The 24,958-nt window shown below is 39.1% G+C and overlaps 1 protein-coding gene across 1 annotated transcript in view; it reads left to right on the top strand.

The window, feature by feature from the left end:
* tmtopsb (teleost multiple tissue opsin b) overlaps positions 1-23,102 on the top strand; it is a 43,259-nt gene extending 20,157 nt beyond the window's left edge. The window contains exons 3-4 of the mRNA XM_026180818.1: positions 8,988-9,221; positions 22,000-23,102. Coding sequence (XP_026036603.1) covers positions 8,988-9,221; positions 22,000-22,296 — 531 coding nt within the window. The 3' untranslated portion in view covers positions 22,297-23,102. The remainder of the gene's footprint in view (positions 1-8,987; positions 9,222-21,999) is intronic.
* The last annotated feature ends 1,856 nt before the right edge of the window (positions 23,103-24,958 follow it).

Below are 24,958 nucleotides of genomic sequence, written 5' to 3'. Positions count from 1 at the left end.
TTCATATTAAACAAGTGTGTTAAACAAACAAGCAAACAAACAAAAAAAGATATAGTCATAGACAGATGGTTTCTTCTGTCTTCATTCTTGTTTCTGATGATTTCTGAGTCTCAGTTAATGTTCTCTGTGTTGTTGTGCTGGTGCTTACTTTCTACATCTATGGTTCTTAGGCTACGTCCACACGTACACGGGTATTCTTGAAAACTGAGATTTTTCATTTTCGTTTTAAAAAAGAATCCCGTCCACACGTAAACGCAGAAATGAAGAAAAACGCTGCTAGGAACATGCCAAAGCAACAGGTGGAGATATATTCCTAACCGTGCAGAAATGTTGGCCAATCAGAAGTCTAGAAGCCTCGGTGGGAAAAAGTAAACAAAGATGGGGCATAGAAGCAGAACCGAGTCATATGTGTGGAGGGACAGTAACTGTGTGTGTATATGTAAGCATTTAAACACTGCAGAGAGTACAATTAACAGTAACAGTATTGTAGAAATTCATTTCACTGAAACAATAACGTGGCGCACACCTTTGACGCTGCGTTTTCACCATTTTTCTCGTCCACACGTAAATGCAAAAACTGAGTTTTTGAAAGTCTCCACCCTGGCAGGCGTTTTTAGAAATCTCCATTTTCAGTGACCGAAAACGTCGTTTACGTGTGGACGAAAGATGCAAACGCAGAGAAAAATCTGCGTTTTCAAAAATACCCGGGTATGTGTGGACGTAGCTTTAGTCTTCAGTCACACAGGTCTAGAGATATAAAATGTAGATTCAGCAGCAAGTTGGTGAATGTCTGCTGACTATTTCCAGGTAAAATCAGCTGGAAAAAGGCTGCTGCACTGAAAACACGTGAGGAAAGTGTGATGCTAACTGGAAACTTTACCCTTCAAAGTAAAAGTTGGGCTTTTTGAAACATGTTGGTTTGTCTCCAGTTCTGGTATCTGTTGCACTTCATGGTTTCATCTTTATCCACTGCCAAAGCAATTGCAAGGATGCTTGTGGTGTAGCACTACACACCTCTCCACAACCAACTTCACCTAGCCCCAAATACACGTTTCCCCTGTGATCAGTGGTTGCCAGAAGGTTGCCAACTGGTCTCTGGACAGAATTTTACATTGCAAAATATTTTATTATTGTGTCTATTTGACATATATTCTGTTGAGGTTTTGTTTTCTTGTCTTTTCATTTTAATCTATTTTTATTATTATTATATGGTCAAAGTAGGTTTCCCAGCATTCCTGTTATATCTGTGCCTGACTCACTCTGTGTTTATGCATTGGTCCTTTTTGTTTCCTTGTCTCATACTTCTTGTTTGTGACCATGTTTCCCTTGTTTACTTCCTGTTTTACTATGAAGTGTGTTTACCTGTTTGTTAATTATATTCATCTGTGACCCTCTCCTTCCTGTTTCTCATTACCAGTTAGTCTCTGTGTGTATAAAGACCCGTGTTTCCTCTCTGTCCTTGTCAAGTCGTCTGGTAATGTTTCTTTGTTAATTTCTTCAGGGATGCTTCCTTGTGCTTTGATTTCCACTTTCTTTACATTTTTGCACTCCATATTTTTCCTATTTGCATCTGCCATTAAAGGCTCATCTGTAGAGTTGGATTTCTTGTAAGATTACAACAGATCATCTTCATTCATGATCTCAGATCATTATTGTAAAGCAGAATTGGTCTACAAATGTGCACTCCTAACATGGTTCAGATTAAGCATAAGTAGCCAAAGTTTTATATAATTAAGTCAGTATATGTACATGTGTACATGTAAGAGTGATCCAGACACTAGCATTCAGGGAGTTTTTATTCTTGGCTCTATATGTTGTCGTTGAGAGCAGATATCCTTTATTCAATCATCTCAGTCAAAGTCACCTGCTAGGCCACCGGCATCCAATCAGAAAAATGTTGGCTTTAAGGGAGAGCGCCTAAAATGACCCAGAAGTTGGTGTCTCAGGACTTGGTGCAGAGCAAACGAGGAGTGTAAATACTGGACTTTTATTCACTGGAGACACATGTAGGTTGAGAATTGTTAGGTAACTTGATAAATATGTCAGCTATATTATACAGCCAAACAATCACTGCAGTGGTAGAGAAAGTGTGCTAATAAATCCTTCCTGTCACTCTGTAATAAAAAGCTAAATGGATGCAATCAGTGGGAATTTTCTTTTATACTGAACAGTCAGTGACATTTTCATTTCGCTTAACCACATCAGATCTGCTGGTTTTGCTGGTCAATAAAAGAACAATATGCAGTTTGTTTTCACAGAAAGATACTGAGGAAAGTTTGAGAAAGATTGTTTCTTTCTGTCCACTAAATTAAGCCATGTTTCTACAGAGTAAGCCCTTAAGGCAGGAAGATAGCTCTTTGTTTCATGTATTAGTTCTGCGACTTAGAAATCTTTCATTCACGGCTGGTGGCGATCATTCTAATTACCAAGTTGATAAGTGATTTATTAAAACAAACTTGTTGCCAGAATCTTAAAACAAGAGTTGAACTGATAGTCCCTCTGGTTAATGAGCTGATAAGGATCCTAATCATTTTCTCAGCTTTGTTGTGATGTGGTGATTTTATAATCGAATGTTGCGTGAGGATCGCTGGCAAGTTTTCTAATTAACCGCAGCAAAATGCAGCTTCCCGTGGAGACAGACAAGAGAAAATGCTCACGGTGAGGAAGATTGGCATCAGCTGGGGAATGCGTTTAGCTTTGCTTTGCTGCCTTGTATGTGTGCTGATGTTTGTCGTCTCACAGCGGCGTAGGCGTAAGGTTACCTGGGGTTAAGATAATCCCTTGCTTACACAGCATGTATTTTTCACACTTGCAGGACAAACAAATAAAGCCATCCCCTTAGTTTTGCGATTGAATCTCTTGAGTGTGTTTGTTCAAGCCACATACCAAGCAGAAGAAACTGAAACTGAAGAGGGAGAAGAGTTCCTTCAGGCTTCTGCATCTTTGCTAGCAATGTGAGTTTTGCTTGCTTTACTCCACATTTGTAATCCTTTACAGTTTTATTGAAACCTCGGAGCCCGTAATTTAAAACAATTTAGCATTAGCATTAGCATTATGTGACGGGTATGACCGCAGCGAGGTGTGACCTGTGTAACCGATGTCACTGGTGTGATGTTACGCAGCCTTTGCAGATGGCAGCGCGTTGTTACGTGAGGGGTGTATACTGAGCTCTCTCCTGTCCTCACTCTACACCTACGACTGCACGGCCACTAGTATCTCTTATTTTATTGTGAAGGAGGATCTCAGTGCCTTTAAACTTTATTGCTAAGAGAACCATCTCACCCTCAATGTCACAAAAACAGAAGAGATGATAGTGGACTTCTAATGATAATAATGGATTGGATTTATATGTAGCGCTTTTCAAGGCACCCAAAGCACTTTACAGTGAGCGAATGAATATTCACTCACTGGTGGAGGCAGCTACAGTTGTAGCCACAGCTGCCCTGGGGCAGACTGACAGAAGCGAGGCTGCCATATCTCGCCATCGGCCCCTCTGGCCAGCACCAGTAGGCGGTAGGGTAAAGTGTCTTGCCCAAGGACACAACGACCAGGACAGAGAGCCCGGGGATCGAACCGGCGACCTTCCAGTTACAGATGCGCTTCTCAACCCCATGAGCCACAGTCACCCATGACCTTCTAGAGGTGTAGTAAAGCACATACCCGATCACCATCAACAGCGCTGCTGTGGAAAGATTGAACAGCTTCCGTTTCCTAGCTGTACATCTGGCGGAGGATCTCACATGGTCAGTTCACACGAACAACATACCCCTTCATAGACAGCGCAGTTTGACAGGTGTGACAAACTGCGCTACCCATGACAAACCATAAAGACAAACTGCTAACAAAGTGGCTAAAGATGCGGTTTAAAGCTGGTTAATTTTGCCACTAATTAAAGAACAAAAACCATCATTCTCCCTTCATAGTCTTAATGTGCCTGATAATATGTAATAAAAATAGTTTAATCCCCAAGTAGCTAAATTAAGTGAAATTAATCAGAAAGTGTTCCCCATTCTAAAACAATCTCATAACTAAACCGCTCTTGGTTTAACAAACACAGCATCCTGGCTCTGTAAACACTTCGCTCTTTTCTATTGCAGCACACAACACTGACAGCTGATATGTTAAACCTTGAAAAAAAATGGGAATCTACTGAAATGCACTACTCCCATTCACTGGCAGAAAAACAAAGTCAGCAAAGTATCTGTTTTATTGATGGGGCCCGTCAGAGATTTCAAACATATTTATTAAAATGTTTCTGTTTCTTAGCCTTAAAGCTTCTTTAAGAATACGTGTACTGCAAGAACCTGGTGTATAATTTTCAGCTGACGGAGCTTTTGTGTGTGAAGTACCACAAAGACTTTTCATCAAATCTTTATGCATTAATTATCATAATGATATATATCAATATATTGTTTTAAATGTACTTGTTGTTTTCTGCCTATATAGATTTTATTCTATTATTAGGTTACTTTTGGTTGATTGCTGATGCACAGGTTTATAAACTGATACTACAGGTGCTACTACTAAAAATGACTCCGAATCTCAGTCTGCAAACATGCAAAGGCAAGCACAATTATTTTAGCTTGAAAAAAAACCCCATGACGATCATCTTGGATCAAATTTTGATTGACATCCTATGAGAATAAAGTTATATTGCACCTCAAATCAAACAAAAACAAAAAGCACAATGTGACACATGACTGACGAGAGGAAGGCGATGAAATGCATCTCCACAGACTAGCTGGAGATGTCTATGTGGCTGTGTCAGTGAGAGAGATGGGAGTAGCTGAGAAAGAAAGGAGAAAACGAAATGAAAGATATGTTTGTTTCTCTTCATTTAACACAACCGATAGAGAGGCCTCCAGCAGAAGGCAAGAATTGGCTATTGAGTGCAAATAAAGCTATTGGATTCCAGTTTTTTCTCTTATTCAGAATGAAGAGACAAGAAAAAGAGTAGTAGGTACCCATGATTACCAGTCAGGACTGAAAAAGAAAGTAGAAAGGAGGCTTTAAAATAAGCTAAAATGACAAACATAGCGATGAAAGAGTAGAGTGTACGTACTGGCACTGAATGTAAACAAATGACCAAAAGAGAAGATCCCTCCAGTAATAGCAGGTTATAGGAGTGGTTTGGTAGCAGCATTGAAAAACACCTCAGCAGAAGCTTTGCAGATAGAGCAGGTAGAGCTGTTTTGCAAGTCATTCACTGTTAAGGTGAGCAACTCAGACTCAGTCTGCAAAACTGTAATTGACATGGGATGCGACAGCTTTCTCCCCAGTGAGTGGAAAAAGCAACATTACTGTTGCCTCCTGTGGAACTCTGTGCCCTTGTCCCTGACCTTTTAGACCTTCTTTGCAACCTTGATGACTTTAAACAGAGTGACAGCCTCGAGTAACCTCACCACTCTTAGACTGAAAATGAAAGGAAGTTCAAACCATTGGCTTGCTTTATGTGTAACAGTCTTACTAATATGGTTAAATTTAATACTTTGGAACTGGTGAAACAGACAGGAAATTTCACCGTGGGTTGTCTTTTCGAGGAGATTCTGTATAACTACCATTAGGACTTTAAAAGGAGCTTTCTTAATGTAACCCTCAGCTTATGAGATGTATTAAACAGTTGCCAAAGTTTGATGTGATGCGAAATAATTTTGATAAAATTTAATAGTCATACACTTTAAATGGTGGCTGCACCATTTAATATATTTTTGTCTTTCTAAAAGGGGGAACAAGTCTGCACACTATTTCAATTCAATTCATTTATTTGTCTCCAATTCTTTAGCAAAAAATTGAGCTAATGTTTTAAGAATTAAACTATTAAATTAAAGCATTTAGGTCAGAACACAAAGCCTAAGCTTTTGGCTGACCTTATTTTTTGCGAGTTTATCCATCTCTGCTTAAACCTGTTTAAACCATCTTTAATCTATGTTTAATTTAAGCATCCACCAATGCAATTAGAGCAAATAATTTAAATCTAATACCTCCCCTTGAAGTTGACCCCTTTAAGTTGGAATTTTTGTAATAATTTATATTACCAAAATAGGACTAAATGTGAGGTCAGAATATTCAATAGCACTGAGTATTTCTCGCTTTTAAATGTTTCACATCATCAAACAAAGTTTGATGTTAGACAATGGTGACCCGAGTAAATGCAAAATGCAGTTAAATGAGCAACAGAATAACATCTACAGAACTGCAGGCATTAGCTGCCTTGGTTAAGGTCAGAGTTCATGATTCAACAATAAGAAAGAGATCCAAGGTGAAAGCCACCGTTAACCAAGATGAACAGAAAGACTCACAGAAAATATCCTGTGGACTGATGAGAAAAAGTCTAATCTGTTACAGAAATTAAGCCTTCCAAAAAAATCTAACTAACAGCATTTCATAAAAAGAAAATCATACCAAACATGGTGGTGGTAGTGTGATAGTCTGGGGCTGGATAATGTCTGGTTTATGTCCTGAGGCTCGATGGTGCTTGGGTTCGGCAGCAGGACAAAAAAACAAAATGAAAGTTTTGGGGTACATTAGTCAAAAAACTCATTGTCAGTTAATTCAAATTCCTTGATTGCAGTTCTTGTTGCCAAGGGTAGCAGAGCCAGTCATTAGGGTTAAGGGGCAATTACTTTTCCACACAGCACCAGGTAGGTTTGGATGGCTTTTTTCCCCCTTAATAAATGAAATCATCATTTTAAAACTTTATTTTAGATTTACCCAGGTTATCTTTGTCTAATATTAAATTTTGCTTGATTATCTGAAATATAAAAACTAAGAAGAATGCTTTTTCACAGAGTTGTACATTTTGCCTCTAGACAGTTTTATTTATCTGGTAATCTGACTACTCCACTCCTTTCTGCATCTGTCCCTCTGGTTTACGCAAAGCTTGCTTAATAATACTTTTTTCTATCCCCGTGCTGTCATCTCTTAGGTGATTTTATAAAAATGAAGTTGATGTCCATAAAAACTGATCTATTTGATTAGGAAATGATGAGAACATTGTGCTGCCTAGAGTTGCAGTTTTATGGGCTGGCAAGAACTTTTCATCTCCTCCTTGTGAAGAGTTGCAGACTTAAGATTCAGGATGCAGACTGAACCTTCTGCTCTGCATACAACTGTACACATTTAATCTCATTCATCCTTCAGCTCCTTCAGTATATTGGACAGTAAGGTCTGGACTTTCCTTCCATTCAGGAATTACGGATGCATAGACTGCTTGTTGAATTGCTTTTGCCTGGGACAAATGACCAGAAGGGCTGAATTGCAATTTTGCCCTTTGTGCCACAGTACAAACACTTTTTACTTTGAGACTAGTTCAAACTAACTAACTAAAAATCATTTATATTCATAACATTAGACAATATTTATTTACAGAGAAGATCCAGATGTACTCTTCTTTCAACCAGATGAGGTCTGTAGGACATGCTTTAAATCTCTCAGGCATGAAATATGGCAAATGTTTGTTCAGCTTAGTACTGATGAGATTTTGATTCCTGCAGAAACTCATCAGGGAAAGTCTTGAGCTTCTGTCCACTGCTGTGTACAGGAGCCTTTGACGCCCATGTTTTACTTATCATTCTACTTAACATCTATAACTTAGTTCAGATTCATCATTTCCAAAGAAAAGCTAGAGATGCTCACATATTCTGCTTGTATGCAAACTCCAACTGTCAACCCAGCAATGTGATGGAACATGTCCTTGATCGTGTGACACTTTGTGCGCTATGTCTGACCTGATGCTGTCACATGTCCAAACATATCTTAGTTTTTCTAGCACACTCTGCCTTAAAAATGTGCTTCAGGGGGTAAAGGCTTGAAATAATCTTCAAACATCCTCCACGTCCAGCTGACACAGCAGCTGTCACATGGATTGAGAGGCTACAGTTTGCTGAGAGTAATGTGGAAGATGTGATTTTGTTCTCCAAATGTTCATTTTTTTACTTGAAATTTCAACAGTTGACACATAATGGAAACAAGCACAAGTGCCTAAACACAAGTGCATGTTTGTTGTCTGTAATACAAACCAGTGCGTGCCAAGTGCATGTTTAAACCTGGAAGTAGTTGACATGTTGGATGACGTCCATGTTTAAATTAATTACATGCCACAAGAGACCAGTATTTAATGTTTGTCCATTTAACATTTAACAGCACAGACAATGCTTCAGTTCTGATTTAATCCCAGTGACTAAAGCGTTCACCGGCATTAACTGATAACGTCATAAACTCACTAACACAAGAAAGCCATACCTGTGTTTTTTTTTTTAAAGGTTTCATCAACAAAATAAGTATAAATCTAGATACTGAGAAGAATATGAACACTTAATTATTCATTAGATTAAATAAAATTCTTACTGATCTCCAAGCACTCTCAGTCTGAGGACGTCTTCTTTCTTTTCTTGTGAGTTTGTAAACCCACCTTGAAAATTCAGTTTGATGAAAATTAAATGGGGAAAAAAGACAAAAGTAACTTTTTATGATGTTTTCTCCTTTTTCTTTTCTTACCTGAGTAAAATCGCATCTTCTTTTATGTATGATAGAAATTATTTATTTATGATTTCCAGCGTATTAAATCATACAGATTAGTCTCTGTTGTTGCTAAAAGAATATTGCTTTTACTGCTCTAGGCCTCTGTGGGTCCCGCCAATTGATTGAATTATTTGATGTTCATCGTGCTGCTGTCTGCATTTATGGTCTTAGGTTATTGTGCATCAGGTGTTTTGGTTTTTGAAAACTAATGTTTGCATTCTGGTTTAAGGTGTGTTTTTACACAAGTCAGCTCTGAGTTGTGCTTTTGGAGGGGAGGTATGGCAGCTTTATAACTGGTCAGGGGGGCACAGACATAGGGAATAATAAAGCAGAGATTAATGCCACTGTTGGGGGAGAAAAGTCTACAAGCTGCTGAAATTGCAGCACCACTGTTTTTTTGTCTGGTTTTTTTTTTTTTTTTGGCATCATGACAGTAGATCAGTAAAGTGTCTTTTCCTCTTTGTCAGGTCCGCAGCGTGAGTTCAGTGGTGACCCGTCGCAGAGAACAGCGGGTGCTGGTGATGGTTGTCACAATGGTGGTATGCTACCTGGTCTGCTGGCTGCCCTATGGTGTGGCAGCTCTGCTTGCAACCTTCGGCCCGCATGATCTTTTGACACCAGAGGCGACCATCATGCCGTCACTGCTGGCCAAATTGTCCACTGTCATCAATCCCTTTATCTACATATTCATGAACAAACAGGTGGGTTAGTGCTCTTTATTTGTCTTAATGACTTTTTTGCAAACATCACTCTCTCTCAACATCTCTTCAGTTTTATTCTAAAACATGCTTACAGTAGAAAAGGCAGCATCTCTTTTATAACTGTAGATCCATCATAATTCATTTAAGGTTGTCTACATCTTGTTTGGATTAGTTAGTGTTGGAGATATAAGCATACAGTTTATGGTACCTAATTTATGCAGACATAAACGCGGGTAACTACCCAAATGGATGTTGTGTGGCCCTTCCTTCCTACCTATAATTAAACCAAACCGAAAGCAGTTTTTCTGTGACAAAATGAAAAATTAAACATTTGACCCTTTTACAGAGACTCTTTTCACACCTGGAAGCTATATCTAAACTAAATTGTGATTTCACAGCTCTGATTGATGGCACAAATGGTTTAACTGAGTCTACTCTAAGCTCAAAATGACACCTTTTCAATGTTTGCTTGGTTCAACCAACAGCGCAAATTTCTAGATTTATCAAAATTACTGAAAGGCAGACGAGATCGTTTACATTACATTACATTTAAAAGCTGGAACCATAAAATTTAGGTGTTTTCAAAACCAAGAAAGGGGCAAAAAATTTTCTCACAGCACTGGCTTAATGTCATTTACACAGAGTAAAAGAGATGTATACATTTAACATTTAGAGGGTAATAAATTGAGTAAGAACCTTTTTAAACAGTGAGATTGAGTTTTCTTCTAGTCTGTCACATGGTTTGCAAGTTTAGTCTGATATAATACTTGATGATGTAATTAACTCCACTCACAATGTCCCTGAGGAGCTTCCCTTAGGTCATTCCAGAAGCAACGTTGGTGAGTAGTAGGGGAAAACATTATCACTAATGGCCAGCCGGTTCCAGAGACAGCTGCACCCTCAAACTCCAACCAGCTGACTTGCATTCACTTGACAATGCACATATACTACCACAATCTGAGGATTTGCAGACATTTTCAATGCATGAGCACTACGCGGCATGAGAACAAGAACAGAGAGGTGCTTTGTTTGACAGGGACAACTTTAAAAATCAATGATATCTTAGAAAGAAACACACAGTGCAAACATAATAAAAGGCATGTAAAGGACACTACATCCTTCTGACCTTCTCCAAAGATCATACCGTTGTTATTCTGAGGCTATTGGTAAATTTATGGGTTTTCATAAAATATGGATGACAATTGGAGGGTGGATGTTTTTTATTGAGATAGCTTAAAGAATGCTTAAAACAGAGAGTTCAGCTTGTCTTGATGGCTGACTGGGTGTAGTTATTAAGACTGGTTCAACTTCATATTGCAGTTGCTCACTGCTGGTTGTTTAAGGTTTACTGCACTGTTAATGCTTCTTTGCAACTTTTCTAGGAGTGCAGTCAATTGTCATTTTGGTTTTTTTGTTGCACAGTTCTCAAGGACATTCATTTTCTCAGTTTTGCGTTCTACATGCCGACCATCAAGGCAGTGTCATCTTTGTTTGCATCTTCCACTGACATTCAAAGAAACTCATCTTTGAACTGCCATATGCAGGCTTTAGAATTGTGGCTTTATATGAGCAAAACATCACTCGCTCCATCTTCAAGGCAAAATAATCTATTATCTTTTTATCTCTCCTTGATATTTTTTTTTTAGCTAAACAAAAATATTACATAGCAGCTGATTGTTCAGTGGATTTGCTGATTTAACCGAGCGTTGCCAGAAGCCATTTGTATCAGCTCTGACTCCAATTAAATCCATAAACTTCTCGACCAGAGGCAACAATAAAAGTTAAATATTTTCTTGTTAATAATCTGAATATCAGCCACTGTCCCTACCAAAGGCTCATAATGATCTGTTAGAGAACAAAACAGTGCTGTATTTAAATTGGACAAAATGTTCTTACACCTCATTTTTGCTCTTATTTGTGAACAGAGCGGACGCCACTGGGAGGCCTCTCTGTTGTGCTGTTCTTTTTGAAAAATCACTTTTTGGGAGTCGCCTGTTTGTTGCCTCTCCAGTGCACCCGTTTTCACTTTCGTTAGTACCAAAGCAGGTGAAATGCAGTGATTTACAGTGATGTATGCTTGCAAACAGTAAGGACTGATGCTCTGTCCATTAATATGCTGCTTGGAAAAAAAAAAGAGAACATTCAATTGTCAGAGTATCAAAAGGTTTCTATGCAAAAATCCAGTGACTAAAGAAATATAGGATTTACACTTGTGGAGAAAGCAAGCAGACGTCCTCTCACCCTCTGCTGTCTCTTTCTTTACATATTCAGCTAGAACACACATGAAGACGCAGCGCAGACAAAGACAGAGCTGACATTACTCTAACGGGGTCAAAGTCATAAAACACCCCCACCTCGCCCCGCTGTTCAGTTGTGATACACATCAGTGACATTTACGGACGATGGAAAATCTAGTTGATGTTACTGCTGTTCCTAAATGACAGCAGATCAAACTTCAAGGTGCTTTTTAGCAATTTCACTGTAGATAAATCTTTAAAGCAGTCATTAGCAGATTAATTTAATGACTGCAAACAAATCAGATCAGCACACAGAGGATGGCTTTACGCAATTATTTTTATTACAGTGAGAAAAAAAACGATGGTTTCTATGGTTTCTCCTGTTATGTCAGTAAACCTTAAAACCTTATCACAGTTGTCAAAAGTTCATCTAAACAATGATACTGGGTAAAATCTACTTTCTTTTTTCTTTTTTACCTCTACAAGTCATTAGAAAGATTCCTTTGAGCTTCTGCCCCATGTAGACATGATTGCATCGCATAATTTCTGCAGATTTATCCACTGCATTCATATTCATTCATTCATATTCATACTGGAAATCAAGAGCAAGCAGGTTTTTGCCCTTCTTGTTCTTCAGGGGAGGTTCGTGTCCTTTCTGAGTTCATCTTAGGACACCTGAATTGTAGATTGACAGGTGTACCATTCCAGTCAGACTTCTCTCCTGACAACCTCTCCTGAGGAGGTCATGTCAGGTGGATGCTGGGCATTTGACATCTAAAGCAAGAGTCCACCTGGGACTCATCTTCCTGCCTTACTGAGTAAGGGAAAAACATAAGTGATGCGGTGATCAGTACTCTTGCCTCAGCACTTGGTTCAGATCTGCGAACTTGTCGGGGGGTGGGAGGGGTGTCTTTCTGTGTAGAGTTTCCTGTAGAAGTTTCCCCAAGCGCTCCAGCCTTCTCCTAGAGTACTACGACATGCTTGTTAGGTTTATGGGGATTCTAAATTAGAGCCCGACCAATGTGGGAGTTTTTAGACTGATACTAGACAATATCGAGTATTTTTTTTATATTTATTTGCTTTCAGACACACAAAACATATTTCCCAAACATTTGTTATGTATAGTTATTTACTCATCCTCACAAAACTGATGACAATGAAGCTTAAAAATAATCTTGTTTATAATTCTCAGAGCAAGTTATGAATTAGTCTTTTACGCCCTGCAACAACCAGCCCATCTGAGCAGAGTGTCCTTTAGTGGACAAACTATGCAGTGTTAAAACTCAAAACATGCGTGAAAGGTGTTTCTGCTCCCTCCGCTTTACTTATTGAAGTTTCATTCATCAGCTGGTATAAATATTGACACATATGACTGATATATCAGTATGGCTCTGGTCTAATTTGGCTGTACGTGTACATGTGGGTGTAAGTGGCTGTCCATCACTCTGCATTAGCCCAGCCACTAGTGACTTGTAAGTATGCACCTGGTCTCTTACCCTAGGACAGTGTTGTGGCCATTTTTGTTGAATTTTTATGAAACATAATTTGTATCCATTTTTGATTTTTCTTTAATACAATAAGAATATCATAGTTTGCTTTGTCAGTCTGTAATTAATTTTACTTTTGGGAAAGTTTTGGAAAAGTGGTTAGTTTGGTAACTTTTGGACCCTCCCATTAATTAAGGGATTAAGAGCACACTAGGGGGTGTGGTGGAAATGTTTTTTTTTTGTTTGTTTAACAAATGTCAGTTGGGACGAGGGTTTAAAATGATTTGTTGACCACTTTTTGAAATATAATCAAATTAACTTTCGTTTATGTTTAAGTTGTAAGACATTATTGGGTTGATTTTTTTCTTTGTATTTTACCATGAAATAAACGCCATATATTTTCAAAGAAGTCAGAAGTGTGTTCTGAAACAAACCACCTGTTGCCACCCACGGCCTTTTCGTGGACTATTTTTCTGTTTTGGAACTTAAGAGGCAGCGACAGACAGCCTGGATAGGCTCCAGCCTCCCTGTAACTCAAAAAAAAGAAAAAAAGTTTATTTATTCAGTTCTGTTTAAACCAAAATACAGTGGGGTGTGAGAATGACAAAACAAAACAAATGGATGTACAAACAAATGGAGAGAGACTTAACTGAAACATTGGCTGTTCCCACCTTTCAGGTGCACTCATTTCCCCATTTTAATCATTTTTACTACCTGGATTGTTTCCCAAGAAAAATGGCATATAGTAGGAAGAATGGATACAAGCGTTTACAACACCTGATGTTATATATATCTTTATGCCCGTGGCTTTGACAAAATCTCAGCATACATCTTGGGAGTGAGAACTGTCTGGGTGACTAGAGAAGCCTGTTATTTTAGCCAAACTGGATTTTTCCATAGTGGGAATAGGTTAATTGATTAATCCAAATTGCTCATAGGTGTGAATGCAGGAGTGAATGTGACTGCGAATGGTTGTCTGTCCCTGTGTGTTAGCCCTGCGACAGACTGGCGACCTGTCCAGGGTGTACCCTGCCTCTCGCCCTATGACAGCTGGGATAGGCTCCAGCGACCCCCACGACCCTGAAAAGGATAAACGGAATGGATGGATGGATTTTTCCTTTGTAATATGGTGCATTATTATGCTGCAGCAAGCCAGCATAATAATGCTGTGTATAATCAGCAGTGACATTCACATTGTGGTATTCAAATCACTGGTGTTAAAGGGCACAAATTCTGCCAAGAAAACTTTCCTCACACCTTCACAGCAACACCAGGAAGAGTGCAAACTGCTGACACAAAGCCAGTTGTGTCTTTGGATTCACGCTGTTCTTGCCAATTTCTTTCCAAGAGTGGAACCTTCTAATAAAGTGCTGAGCAGGAGGAGTGATGACAGTCCTAACAACCACTCAGTAGTTTCTCACAGTAATTTAAATTTTAAAACATATTTTTCTCCTTTTTTACTCAAAAAACAAGCTCAGAAAAACAGCCAAATTACATCAAAATCAACGTAACGTATCTCATCCATTTGTATTCTTGCAAAATTTTCTTTCCGTCATATCCTGTCATCTGTGATATATGCATTTTTAAATTCAGCTATCGTTTGATGTTTTCCGATGGTACTTTGTATAGTGACGCAAGGCGGTTTTTTTTTATGTGTTAATCTGTCACGGCAGGATGGTTTTTGACAGGATTCAGATGCCCCGTGTTACATTTTCATGAGCGGTGACCTCCAGAGCTCAACAAAATTATTTCTTTTTAATACCTTGTGACATCTCGATGAATCATAAGAAAAAATGAGGGGAATATGAGGTATTCAAACGTGTTGATTGGGTGGAGGAAAAAGCTAAACTTGACCGGGAAAAAGGAAATAATATGCAAGGTTAGATTAAGGATGAAAGAGTAAAAGAAGGCAGGTAAAAAAAATTACAGAAGGAAATGGAAAATGACACAGGAAAAGGGGAAAACAGAAAAAAATCCAAGGTGAGGAAGGGAGGACAGGAGAAATAACTGTAATGAGGAAGCTGGACGTAAAGGCTGGAGGATGGATGTTAAAAGAGGGGAGGAAAATGAAGAAACTTTTTTCAAGAAAGAAGGAATGAAATGAAAATTTGTTAGACTGGCAGTGAAGAAGAAATGTCAGAAATATAGTAGAAGTTGGAAAAGTATACAAGACATTAAGATGAAGGAAAGGTGGGAAAGAGAAAGGTGATGGGCAGGAGGAGTAAAGGATGAAGTTCTTTTTAATCTTGCAAAGGTAGCGTGGCTTTGATTTTGATTAGCATGTTACTATCAGGGAGCGACACAGTGCCGTGGTGACCTTTTCCTTTTTTCCTCTCTCTCATACGTTCACGCAAACAGTCTTTTATCTGCCTCTGTCTGTTTTTATCTGCTGCCTCTGCCTGTCGTTCAGGTGCTGAAGTTGTCACTTTTGAGCTCGTGAGACATTTAAACCGTCTTTGATGGCTGACATATTACGACGGTAAAGTTTTTAGGGTTTGTATGTGACGATTAAGCAACTAACTGAACTTTCAGGACTTCGGATAAGCTCTCGGGAGGCCATGTGGGAGGCCGCACTGTGTGGCGCTTTCAGTCTTCAGTTCCTCCCAGCCCATAACTATGGCAGCAATGTGTTGAGGCGAGTTGAAGACTTTAAGCGCTGTGCAGATTCACGACCCGGACCTCAGCTGCTACTTTTTCCAGCCCAGTTTATACAGACAATGTAATGAGCATCTTATTTACTTTTTACATGTTGGCTGTTTAACACTATCTTTTATATTTCTGTTACATTTCATCTAAGCAAGTGCATATTTCCTACCCGCTGTATGTTTTTTTTTCAATATTTCAACTAAATATTGAAAGTAAGTACAATGTATAGGAATTTAGACTTGAATACTTATATTCTATTCTTCCTTATAATTCAAATTCATCATGTGTAAGAAAAATGCTTTTTACTCCAGTGCCAAATGCCATAAAATGAGGAATTATGATGTTTTAATGTAATTGACGCCCCTAGTTGAACTACAAATGTGGAGCCCAAAGCCAGTTCCATCCCAAAGAGACCAGCTGCTTGGTAGCTTGTTTATTTTGGAGAGGATGGTGTATGTTTGGACTCTCCCCTGAATTCTCCACCAAGATATTTTGTGCTGCAAAACACTGTGGACTGAGTGGCTCGTGACTCATGAACAATTTGACCTTACAGGATTACTGAGAATGTTGAATGAATCATCATCAGGTTTTTTTTTTATAAAGATCTGTTATATCCGTAGAGTGATGTATTAAGCTATCGTCATTGGCAACCATCTTGATTTTGAAGCTCTCAATATTTCAGCCTTCACCACCTTAAATAAATAAATAAATACATTTTTATTTATATAGCACCTTTCAAGACAGAATCACAAAGTGCTGCACATTACAAGTCATAAAAAGAGAAAATAAAACAGGCAAAAAATTAACCAAAAGTAGTTTTAAAAAGGTGAGTTTTGAGTTGTGTTTTTTTTAAAACAGCTACTGAGTCCGCAGTTCTTAATGTTTGGGGGAGAGAGTTCCACAGTCTCGGGGCCACAGTGGCAAAAGCTCTGTCACCTCTAGTCCTCCTCTTAGTATTTTTTAAAGCAAGTAAGCCCTGATCAGATGACCTCAAAGACCTGCTAGGGACATAGGGCTGTAGCAGATCAAAGATGTAGGCAGGTGCCAGTCCGTGCACAGCTCTGTAGGTCAAGACCAGGATCTTAAAATTGACTCTAAATTTAACAGGAAGCCAGTGTAACTGAGATAACAACGGTGTCACATGTGAGTACTTGGAGGATTTTGTCAAAAGTCTAGCTGCAGCGTTTTGCACAACCTGCAGACGATCCAGAGAACCTTTGCTTAGACACATAAACAGCGAATTACAATAATCCAAGCGTGACGAAATAAATGCATGTATAGCAATCTCCAATTCAGAGCGAGATAAAATCTATTAGTCACAAGCGATGGTCACTAGCTATTTATCAGTCACAAGACAGACAAACCTGCCTCGAGGATTTCTCTTAAGACATTCCATGTGTAACGTGATGTTTCATTATGTGTTTGAAATTCTTTTTATTGGCTGTTACATTGTGGTTACTTCTCATGCCCTGAAATCAAACATTTCCAAAAAAGCCTCATCTTTATTAGCTACAATATTCAGTTGATTACACATTAAAGCAGCGGTATATTTAACCAATTTCTTTTTTAAAACTTAACAGACATGATTTTGGCTTGATTTGATGCTAAAAGCACATGTGCTTTCAGTTAAGAAGAAATCTTAATATTGCTGATTTAGAGTTGCCACACTGTGGTTAGTTAATTGTGTCAAGCGCATAAAAGTACTCATCCCACAATTATAATAAGAAAAAAAAACCACTTCTTACATTACAAACAAAGAGCTTTACTGTCTTCTGTTGTAGGCTCACCAAAACAAAAGCAGCCCCACCCATATGGAAAAGATATATATAAATCTTATAAAGTTTGTATCTGTCTTGTGTGAAACTTATATGAAAAGCATACAAGAGTGAAAACAGATATAAGATCCCCTGAAAAATTATATAAATGAAACTTGTATGTTTTACTAAAATAATATATGAAAGTAATGAGAAAGTGGCCACTTTCATGAGTAAATCATATAAGCCTTATATTCACTATATGAAGTAGGCCACATCTTATGCAAGTCTTTTATAAGGTTTTACTATTTCTTTTCCATATGGGCACGCTCTTCTTATAATCGTCTTTCCAGGCGAACGCATCAAAAATTCAATATTTATCCACCTTACCACACTCTAAACTTATCATATAATGGACAAAAATACAGTGGACTTCAGTCTTATTTCAGTTACATTAGAAACAATCTTCAGGGAGCTTCCTTTGTTCTATAGCTAACGATGATGTAACTGAATATAACTTTGCACACAGCTCTTTGATTTTTTTTAACAAATTCAGGCTGGAGGCTGTTACATATTTTTTATCTGACATTATGTACTTAATTTACTTTAATAGGCCATCTGTGTTTGTACTTCAGAAACCATTTGCAAGGTTCACGAGGGAACTAAGACACTGGGAAACTAGGAACTTTAAACTAGGAGTGAGGATAACTAGGAATATGGAGGAGACACAACAAAGAGCAAAGGAAAGCACAGGGAGCAACGAGGATGAGGGAAACACAGCTGGGACTAATTAAACATAAAGAGACAAAGGAAGCAAAGCAGAATACACCACACACAGGACAGGGACTATCAAAATAAAGCAGGAAACAGGAGACAGACATGGAGACGCGGACTTGACAAGGAGACACGACTGATTGGGGAGACACAGGAGATGAACGAACACAGAAACTACACATAAAGACAGTTCACGGGGGCCGACCGCAGCGCAGAGGTGAAATCATGTAGATATGAAACAACTGGACACATGCAGCACTGATCACTTGTGTCTGTTTCCAGAAGACTGGCCACACAGCTACGTTTTCAGTCTCTCTTTGTGATGCAGTCCATTTCACCAGAGTTACCAAAGCTGAGAGAAATCAAATAAAGAAATCAATATAACCACCATCAGCATGTAAGCAGGCTACCACACAAGCAGGTCTGTTTTTTTATTGCTTTTAATATCCACAATGATGTCATAGTTTAGTGGAGACAACAACATTTTGTGAATAGGGCAATCACACAAAAAAAAAACCTTCCTCCACAGTATACCAAGGTAAATTGGACCTTTTCATGATTTTGTACAACATGTATTTTATTCTTTTTGTGTGCTCACTGCCTGTATCTTGCTGCACTCTGTATGGACGTCTTCATCTTTTAGCGTTGCTTCCTGGCTGAGGAATTGTAAAATAGTATTTCCTATATAGTGAGCTGCAAAATGTTTAACATTAGCTGCCAATGTCGTGTGTTGGAGGTATTTTCTTTTTCTTTTGTAGAACTATTCACTGAGCAATAAAACAATGTAAAAACACCTACAGATAAAATGTATGACTGGCCAACTGTACATAAATAATTAAAAGTACTTATTCAGCAGAAAATCGTCCCTTTTAAGTGTTTCAATGTATGGATTAGTATTACTAATGCCAGTTTTTACTAATGTTTTCTGGTGTGCTGTGAGGGCTACATATCTCTTCAGGAAAAAGTAGCATAGTGTTTGGAGTATTTAAAGTTTTGGAGTTATAGGGTTTGTTTGCATTTTTACTTCATTATTTGAAACTCTGGCCACATTAATACGAGCATCAGAGGTTTTAACAGTATACATGACTGAAATAAGTTAATAAATAAGTTCCTCTTGGAATCATAAATGTGGGCTCTATTCTTGTGAACACCTTTCCAGCACAGCACAAACTCTAGAGGTTTAATAGATTTTCCAGTTTGTCTTGAAATAATAAAACGACTGTCTATTTATTTACCTTTTGCAAACTCCTATTTGCTGTATACCACCAGAACTTCTGCACAATAGAAATGATGATATTGAGCATGTTTATTAACACTGCCAGGTGTTATTTCATACGTCTGAAAAATAAAGTAAATCCCTTGAATGAGCCTGGCTTTTGTTTTCAACACTGCACTGCAAAGAATAGCTGCAGACGCCCATCGAAGATGAAAAACACACCACCAACTGTGAAACCCTCACATCATCGCTCCCACCCACCAACCCCAGTCTCTTGCATTAAAGACCACACTTCACATCAAGGTGGTATCACATGTTCATTTGTGTTAATCACTCCCACAGGTTTGGAGTGGCAGGTGAGGATTTGGTCACTCATCAGTTCATCATAAGATCCCAGTCTGTGTCTGATCTCAGCTGTAATCCCACCTGACGTCAGCTCGCCCTCCTTCCTCCCCAATTTCTCCTTCCCACTTCTCTCCTTTTCTTTTTTCTCTGCGGTTTTACTTTCAAACCAACATTTTCTTTTTTTTCTCCCCCAGGCACATCTCTCTAGTTGATTAACACACTGGGATTTGAGACGAGCAGATTTAAAGCACACAGCTAATTTTGAAAGCTGCATAATTTCCTCAGGGTAACAGAAATTAATTGGCTCATATGAGGAATTATCAGCCAATTGCTCAAGTGTCTTAGTTAAAAAGCACTACAAACTGGTCTCATTTGTCATATCAATAAGTGGGTGTCTACATTTTCAAAGGGTGCTAACATGCTGGAGGAAACTGCATGCCGAGGTGTCGTGTTTCATGCAGCACGCTTGTTTGATCTGCAGCACCCTGGGGAAATGTAGTAGACTTTAAGTATACATGTGGAACTGGGGAGTATACTAAGTACACTACGTTTATCCAGGGGATGCCTGCCGGACTCAAAACATGCAGAAGACAGAAAACTTGAAAGTGTGTAATTGCAAACCTCCTCTTATTTTTCAATGACTTCACTATGATTATCATTAAATGGTATTTCTGTCTGTGCAACATCCAGTTAGTTCTGATCTCTTGGTCATTTCGTTGCTGTCTCTTATTCCTTACATTAATACACTTCTGTTAACAAATATCTGAAATATACCAAAGTTATGAACACTGGAGAGAAACATCTATTCTTATCAGTATTTTCAGTGTTTGCTGTTATTGCTGAATGATTACTATTACTTTTTTTCTCCATTGTTTTCCAGTCTTTCTGCTGTGCTGTCTGTTTCACTTTTTATACTCAGTGCAAACCTCAGTTAAATACTATTACTACTAGTAGTAAGTACAGGATTTACAGTATTGTGCAAAACTTGTCCATCCTTTTTGAATCTCTTTTCCTAGTTTTTCTTTGGATGTTGTCTGATTTTTCACTCATTTTCAGTTCAGGATCTTCAATCACATCGTTATTAGTGATCTGTCTAAAAATTACAAAAGGTAACCGTCAGACAGGCATGAAACAGCACTTTTGATCCAACAAAGGGATTCCCAAAGAGCTTTAGCTGAAAACACGATATATCACAGAACGGTGTGCTGTGTGTACTGATATCCTAAAGCATTATTTACAGCAAAATAAAAGTATCCGAAAGGCACGTCCTTAAGAAAAAGGGGAAAAAATACAGCAAAGACCTGACTCAGGGCCTGAGAGATACAGCTGCCCTTTGAGTCGATCCATCTGTTGTTTGCTCAACCCTCATCAGAAATGGACTCAGTGGAAGGATGGCTGTCAAAAACGCATTCTTAAGGAAGGGAAACAGTGAGAAAAGGCTGAAGTATGCCAAATTACACACAAACTGGACTGGAGATCAGTGGCATTTGGTCTGATATGTGGTTCAATTCCTCATCAACATCTTGTCCAGAGTCAAGTCAATTATGATTGCAGAAAAGCACCATCCACCATGCAAAACCATGCGGAAAGCATCTGATGTGCAGCAGCATAAAACACACGCAAACGTAACGGAACGCTGTCAGTCACTTCTTGGAGCCCAAACCTGTTTCTACTCATAGTACTATGTCATTACAGCATGCATTAGGATTTTACCCCTGGAAGTCAAAATAAGATGGTTATTCTGAACTTCAGTAATCTGTATTCAACACAAAAAAGCAAGCATCAGTGACAGAGGTGACACTGAATTATTTAGTCATGAAAGGGTGAATTGGCATTGAGGTGGGTTGCAAAGCAGTGTGTAGATGTACCACAGTTCTATTCAGTCTAAAGCAGCTTAAGTTATTCCTAAATTTTACTGCAAACTACTGAAACAAGTCTTGTTATGTCTCTTGTGGGAATTATATCATTTTTATATCATGTTTATTCTTCGATATCCTTTTTATTAAGCTTTGAGTAGTGGCATTTGATTAAAACATTTATTCAATATATTACACATATAGTTTCAATCATGTTATTACACATATTGCAAAATGTGCTTAGAAAAAGTTGGCCTTCTTTCTGGTAAGAGGTTACAAGCTTTATCTGGTGAGGTGAAAAGGTGATCAGAGATCTTAATATTCATCAAGTCAAAAGTCACCTGCAGTCACGTTCACCTCTTTTACCTCCTAACCAAACACCCAAATCTACAGATTTCAGCCATTAACAAACTCATTACCACTCTGCGGCTAATCCTGTGTGTGTCTGTGTGTTTTTGTGTAGTTTTACAGGTGTTTCACAGCATTCTTCAGCTGCTCCATCCCTGAGCAGAGCTCCACCTTAAAGACGTTTTCTCGGGTGACTAAGACATTCCGCTCCAACCGCCATGAGAAGGAACCCCAGGTGTTTGCCGCCGCTCCATCCACAGCCTTGCCCACACCCCACTCCATTCATGAGTCCTCGCAGGAAGCCAATCACGTGGCTCAATCTCCAACAAAAAGAGACTGTGTGGTTTCCCAAACTCCTACTGCTGTCAGCCTCAAACCTAAACTGATTCTGGTGGCTCACTATAGGGAATAAAAACAGAGACAACAGGAGGTGACTGCTCAGAGAAACAAGAAGGCGCAAACGAGCGGGAGAACAGGTCTCCAATTAAGAAACAAATCCTCTTAATAGCTGGAAAGAACGATTGCAGTGGGACCGCAGTGGGAGTTTTAAATACAAGCTGGGATGCTTTAATCCCAGAACAGGTTATCATTGCTGTGTGAGGTCGGCAAACAGGGATAGAGGCTCTGTGTACAAATCAGAAGACAGATTTGAAGATTAGGGCTACACAGAGTGCTATGTGTTAAAACCACACACTTCTGCCATTAGGATGTACCCGACATAATCACATCCATTGTACACAAGAGCACAAATGTTGCATTAAAGCTCACTTACCTCTGCCTAAAGTTTACCATTAAGGACCATGTATTTCTTTCACACTGGAAGACGGATAATTCTACCTAATTCTGCAGAAATGGTCAGGGATGTATGGTCAGAACATGACCCACGCAGTGCCAATGTGGAGAGGAAGATTACAAAACAAGAAGCCTGCTGTTTTAGAAAAAGTGGATATTCGCTTTTACTAAATGTTTAATCACGATGAGATGGGGGCTCTGCTTACATAATGGTTGTTTTTGTGGACGGACTCATGCTTGGTTTTAACAACAGTGCATTTTGAACGGATACATCGACAACACTTTGATTTGAGCCCCCATTATTTAGCAGTTACTAGCTGTATATACAGATTTACTAAATGGTTTATAGCACATTGTAATGTGTTTGCAAGTATGTGTCTTTATGTAATTAATTGCGTTTGAAATTAAACCCTTTATTTGCGTGTATTCAGATGTGTACATTTGTGTGTGTGTGTGTGTGTGTGTGTGTGTGTGTGTGTGTGTGTGTGTGTGTGTGTGTGTGTGTGTGTGTGTGGAATTAGCATGTTTATTAGGCCACTGCTAGTATGTCAGTATGGAAATAAGCACGACTGCACTTTAATGATTCAGATGTCCCAATGGAGAGGAAGATGTGCCGGTAAATCAATTACAAAGAGAAATGAAAAAAACCACAGAGTGCTTAAAAAAGCTAAGCTTTTTGCTTGTATGGATATGTGTGTGTTTTTTTTATGTAACTAACAGAACCAATTCAGGAACATTTTGCAGAACCACTGAATTGTTTGGTGATGATTACTATCCCTGTTTTTTTTTTTTTCATTTTGTTTTGTTTGTGCAAAGGGGGAATCCCAAAAAGTTCATTCTGTTCAACTGGACGTAGTGTTTACATTGGGACAAACGTTTTGTCACTCATCCAAGTGACTTCTTTAGTCCCAGCTGACTGCAGGTTTCCCCAACCTCACAAACAGTACATTTGCATAATAACTGAGACTAGCACACTAAAGGGATTATGGGCTGTGAGGTCAGTTCCTTGATCATTAATATGCAAAGTGTCATGACCATTGATCAGCAACCACTGACCCATTCACAGAGAGTTGGGGAATGTCTGCAATCACAGCATTGTAAGATGGGAAAAGATGTATCCTTAGGCCCGCTCCTCGATTCAGAGATGGTCTTTCCCTTTTCACATAAATGGCCTTCAATGTCCAGGTGTGTACATCCTCATCACTGAAAGAGTGTCCACTTGTCTGTAGGTGTGAATACACTGCCGGCCTGGCGAGTTAGCTATACCGTGTGGTGCCATTTGCTTAGCCAGAGATTGTTTAGGTTCGCTGATGTATAAATCATGGCAATCCTGTGGCACTTAACAACGTACACTATATTACTCTGTGCTGGGGGACCTGATCCTTGGGGTTGACTAATTATTTAAGGTTCCGGGGTGGCTGTAGCTCAGGAGGTGGAGCAGGTCACCTACTGATCGGAACGTTGGTGGTTCTGGCTCCTCTAGTCTGCATGCCAAGTATCCTTGGGCAAGATACTACCTCCGATGCATCCATCGGAGTGTGAATGTGTGTGAATGTCGTTAGAAAAGCACTCGGTTTAGAGTCAGTGCTTGTGAGAATGGGTGTGATTGGGTGAATGTGGCATGTTGTATACAGCGCTTTGAGTACTCTGGGAGAGTAGAAACGCTATATAAGAATCAGTCCATTTTACTATGACTCTCATCATCCACTGGAGTATGCTGGGCATACTCAGGACACTACAACGCCAGCCCCACAGATACAGCGGCCAGGGAAGCAGAAGAACATCATATCAAGAAGGCCCTGAGTAAATGTGATTATCCTAGTTGGACATTTGTGAAATCCAGGTCAATCCAGGAGAGAATAAGGACAACTGCTGCTAAAGCAAAAGCCCTTAGTGATCTGTTGTGTCAGAAGTATCAGAACAGCTGAGATGCATTTCCTATAAACACAGCATCTCCATGGCTTTCAAACCCCAAAACCTGCTGCACCAAAAATTGGTCCACTCCAAGGATCCTGTTCCCCGACACAAACAGAGTAATATAGTGTACGCTGTCAAGTGCCAGGAGGAGTGCCATGATTTATACATCGGGGAAACCAGACAACCTGCGGATAAGTGAAATGCAAAACACAGAAGAGCAAACTCGTCAGACCAAGACTCCTTAGCCTATCTACAGGCCATGAACACTCTTTCAATGACGAGGATGTACACATCCTGGACAGGGAGGAACGCTGGTTTGATCAGGGAGTCGAGGAGGCCATTTATGTGAAAAAGGAAAGGCCATC

This window comes from Astatotilapia calliptera, chromosome 9 (genome assembly GCF_900246225.1).
Source record: "Astatotilapia calliptera chromosome 9, fAstCal1.2, whole genome shotgun sequence".
NCBI lineage: Eukaryota > Metazoa > Chordata > Actinopteri > Cichliformes > Cichlidae > Astatotilapia > Astatotilapia calliptera.
The sequence above is the reverse complement of the archived record's forward strand: the minus strand, read 5'-3'. Positions and strand labels throughout refer to the sequence as shown.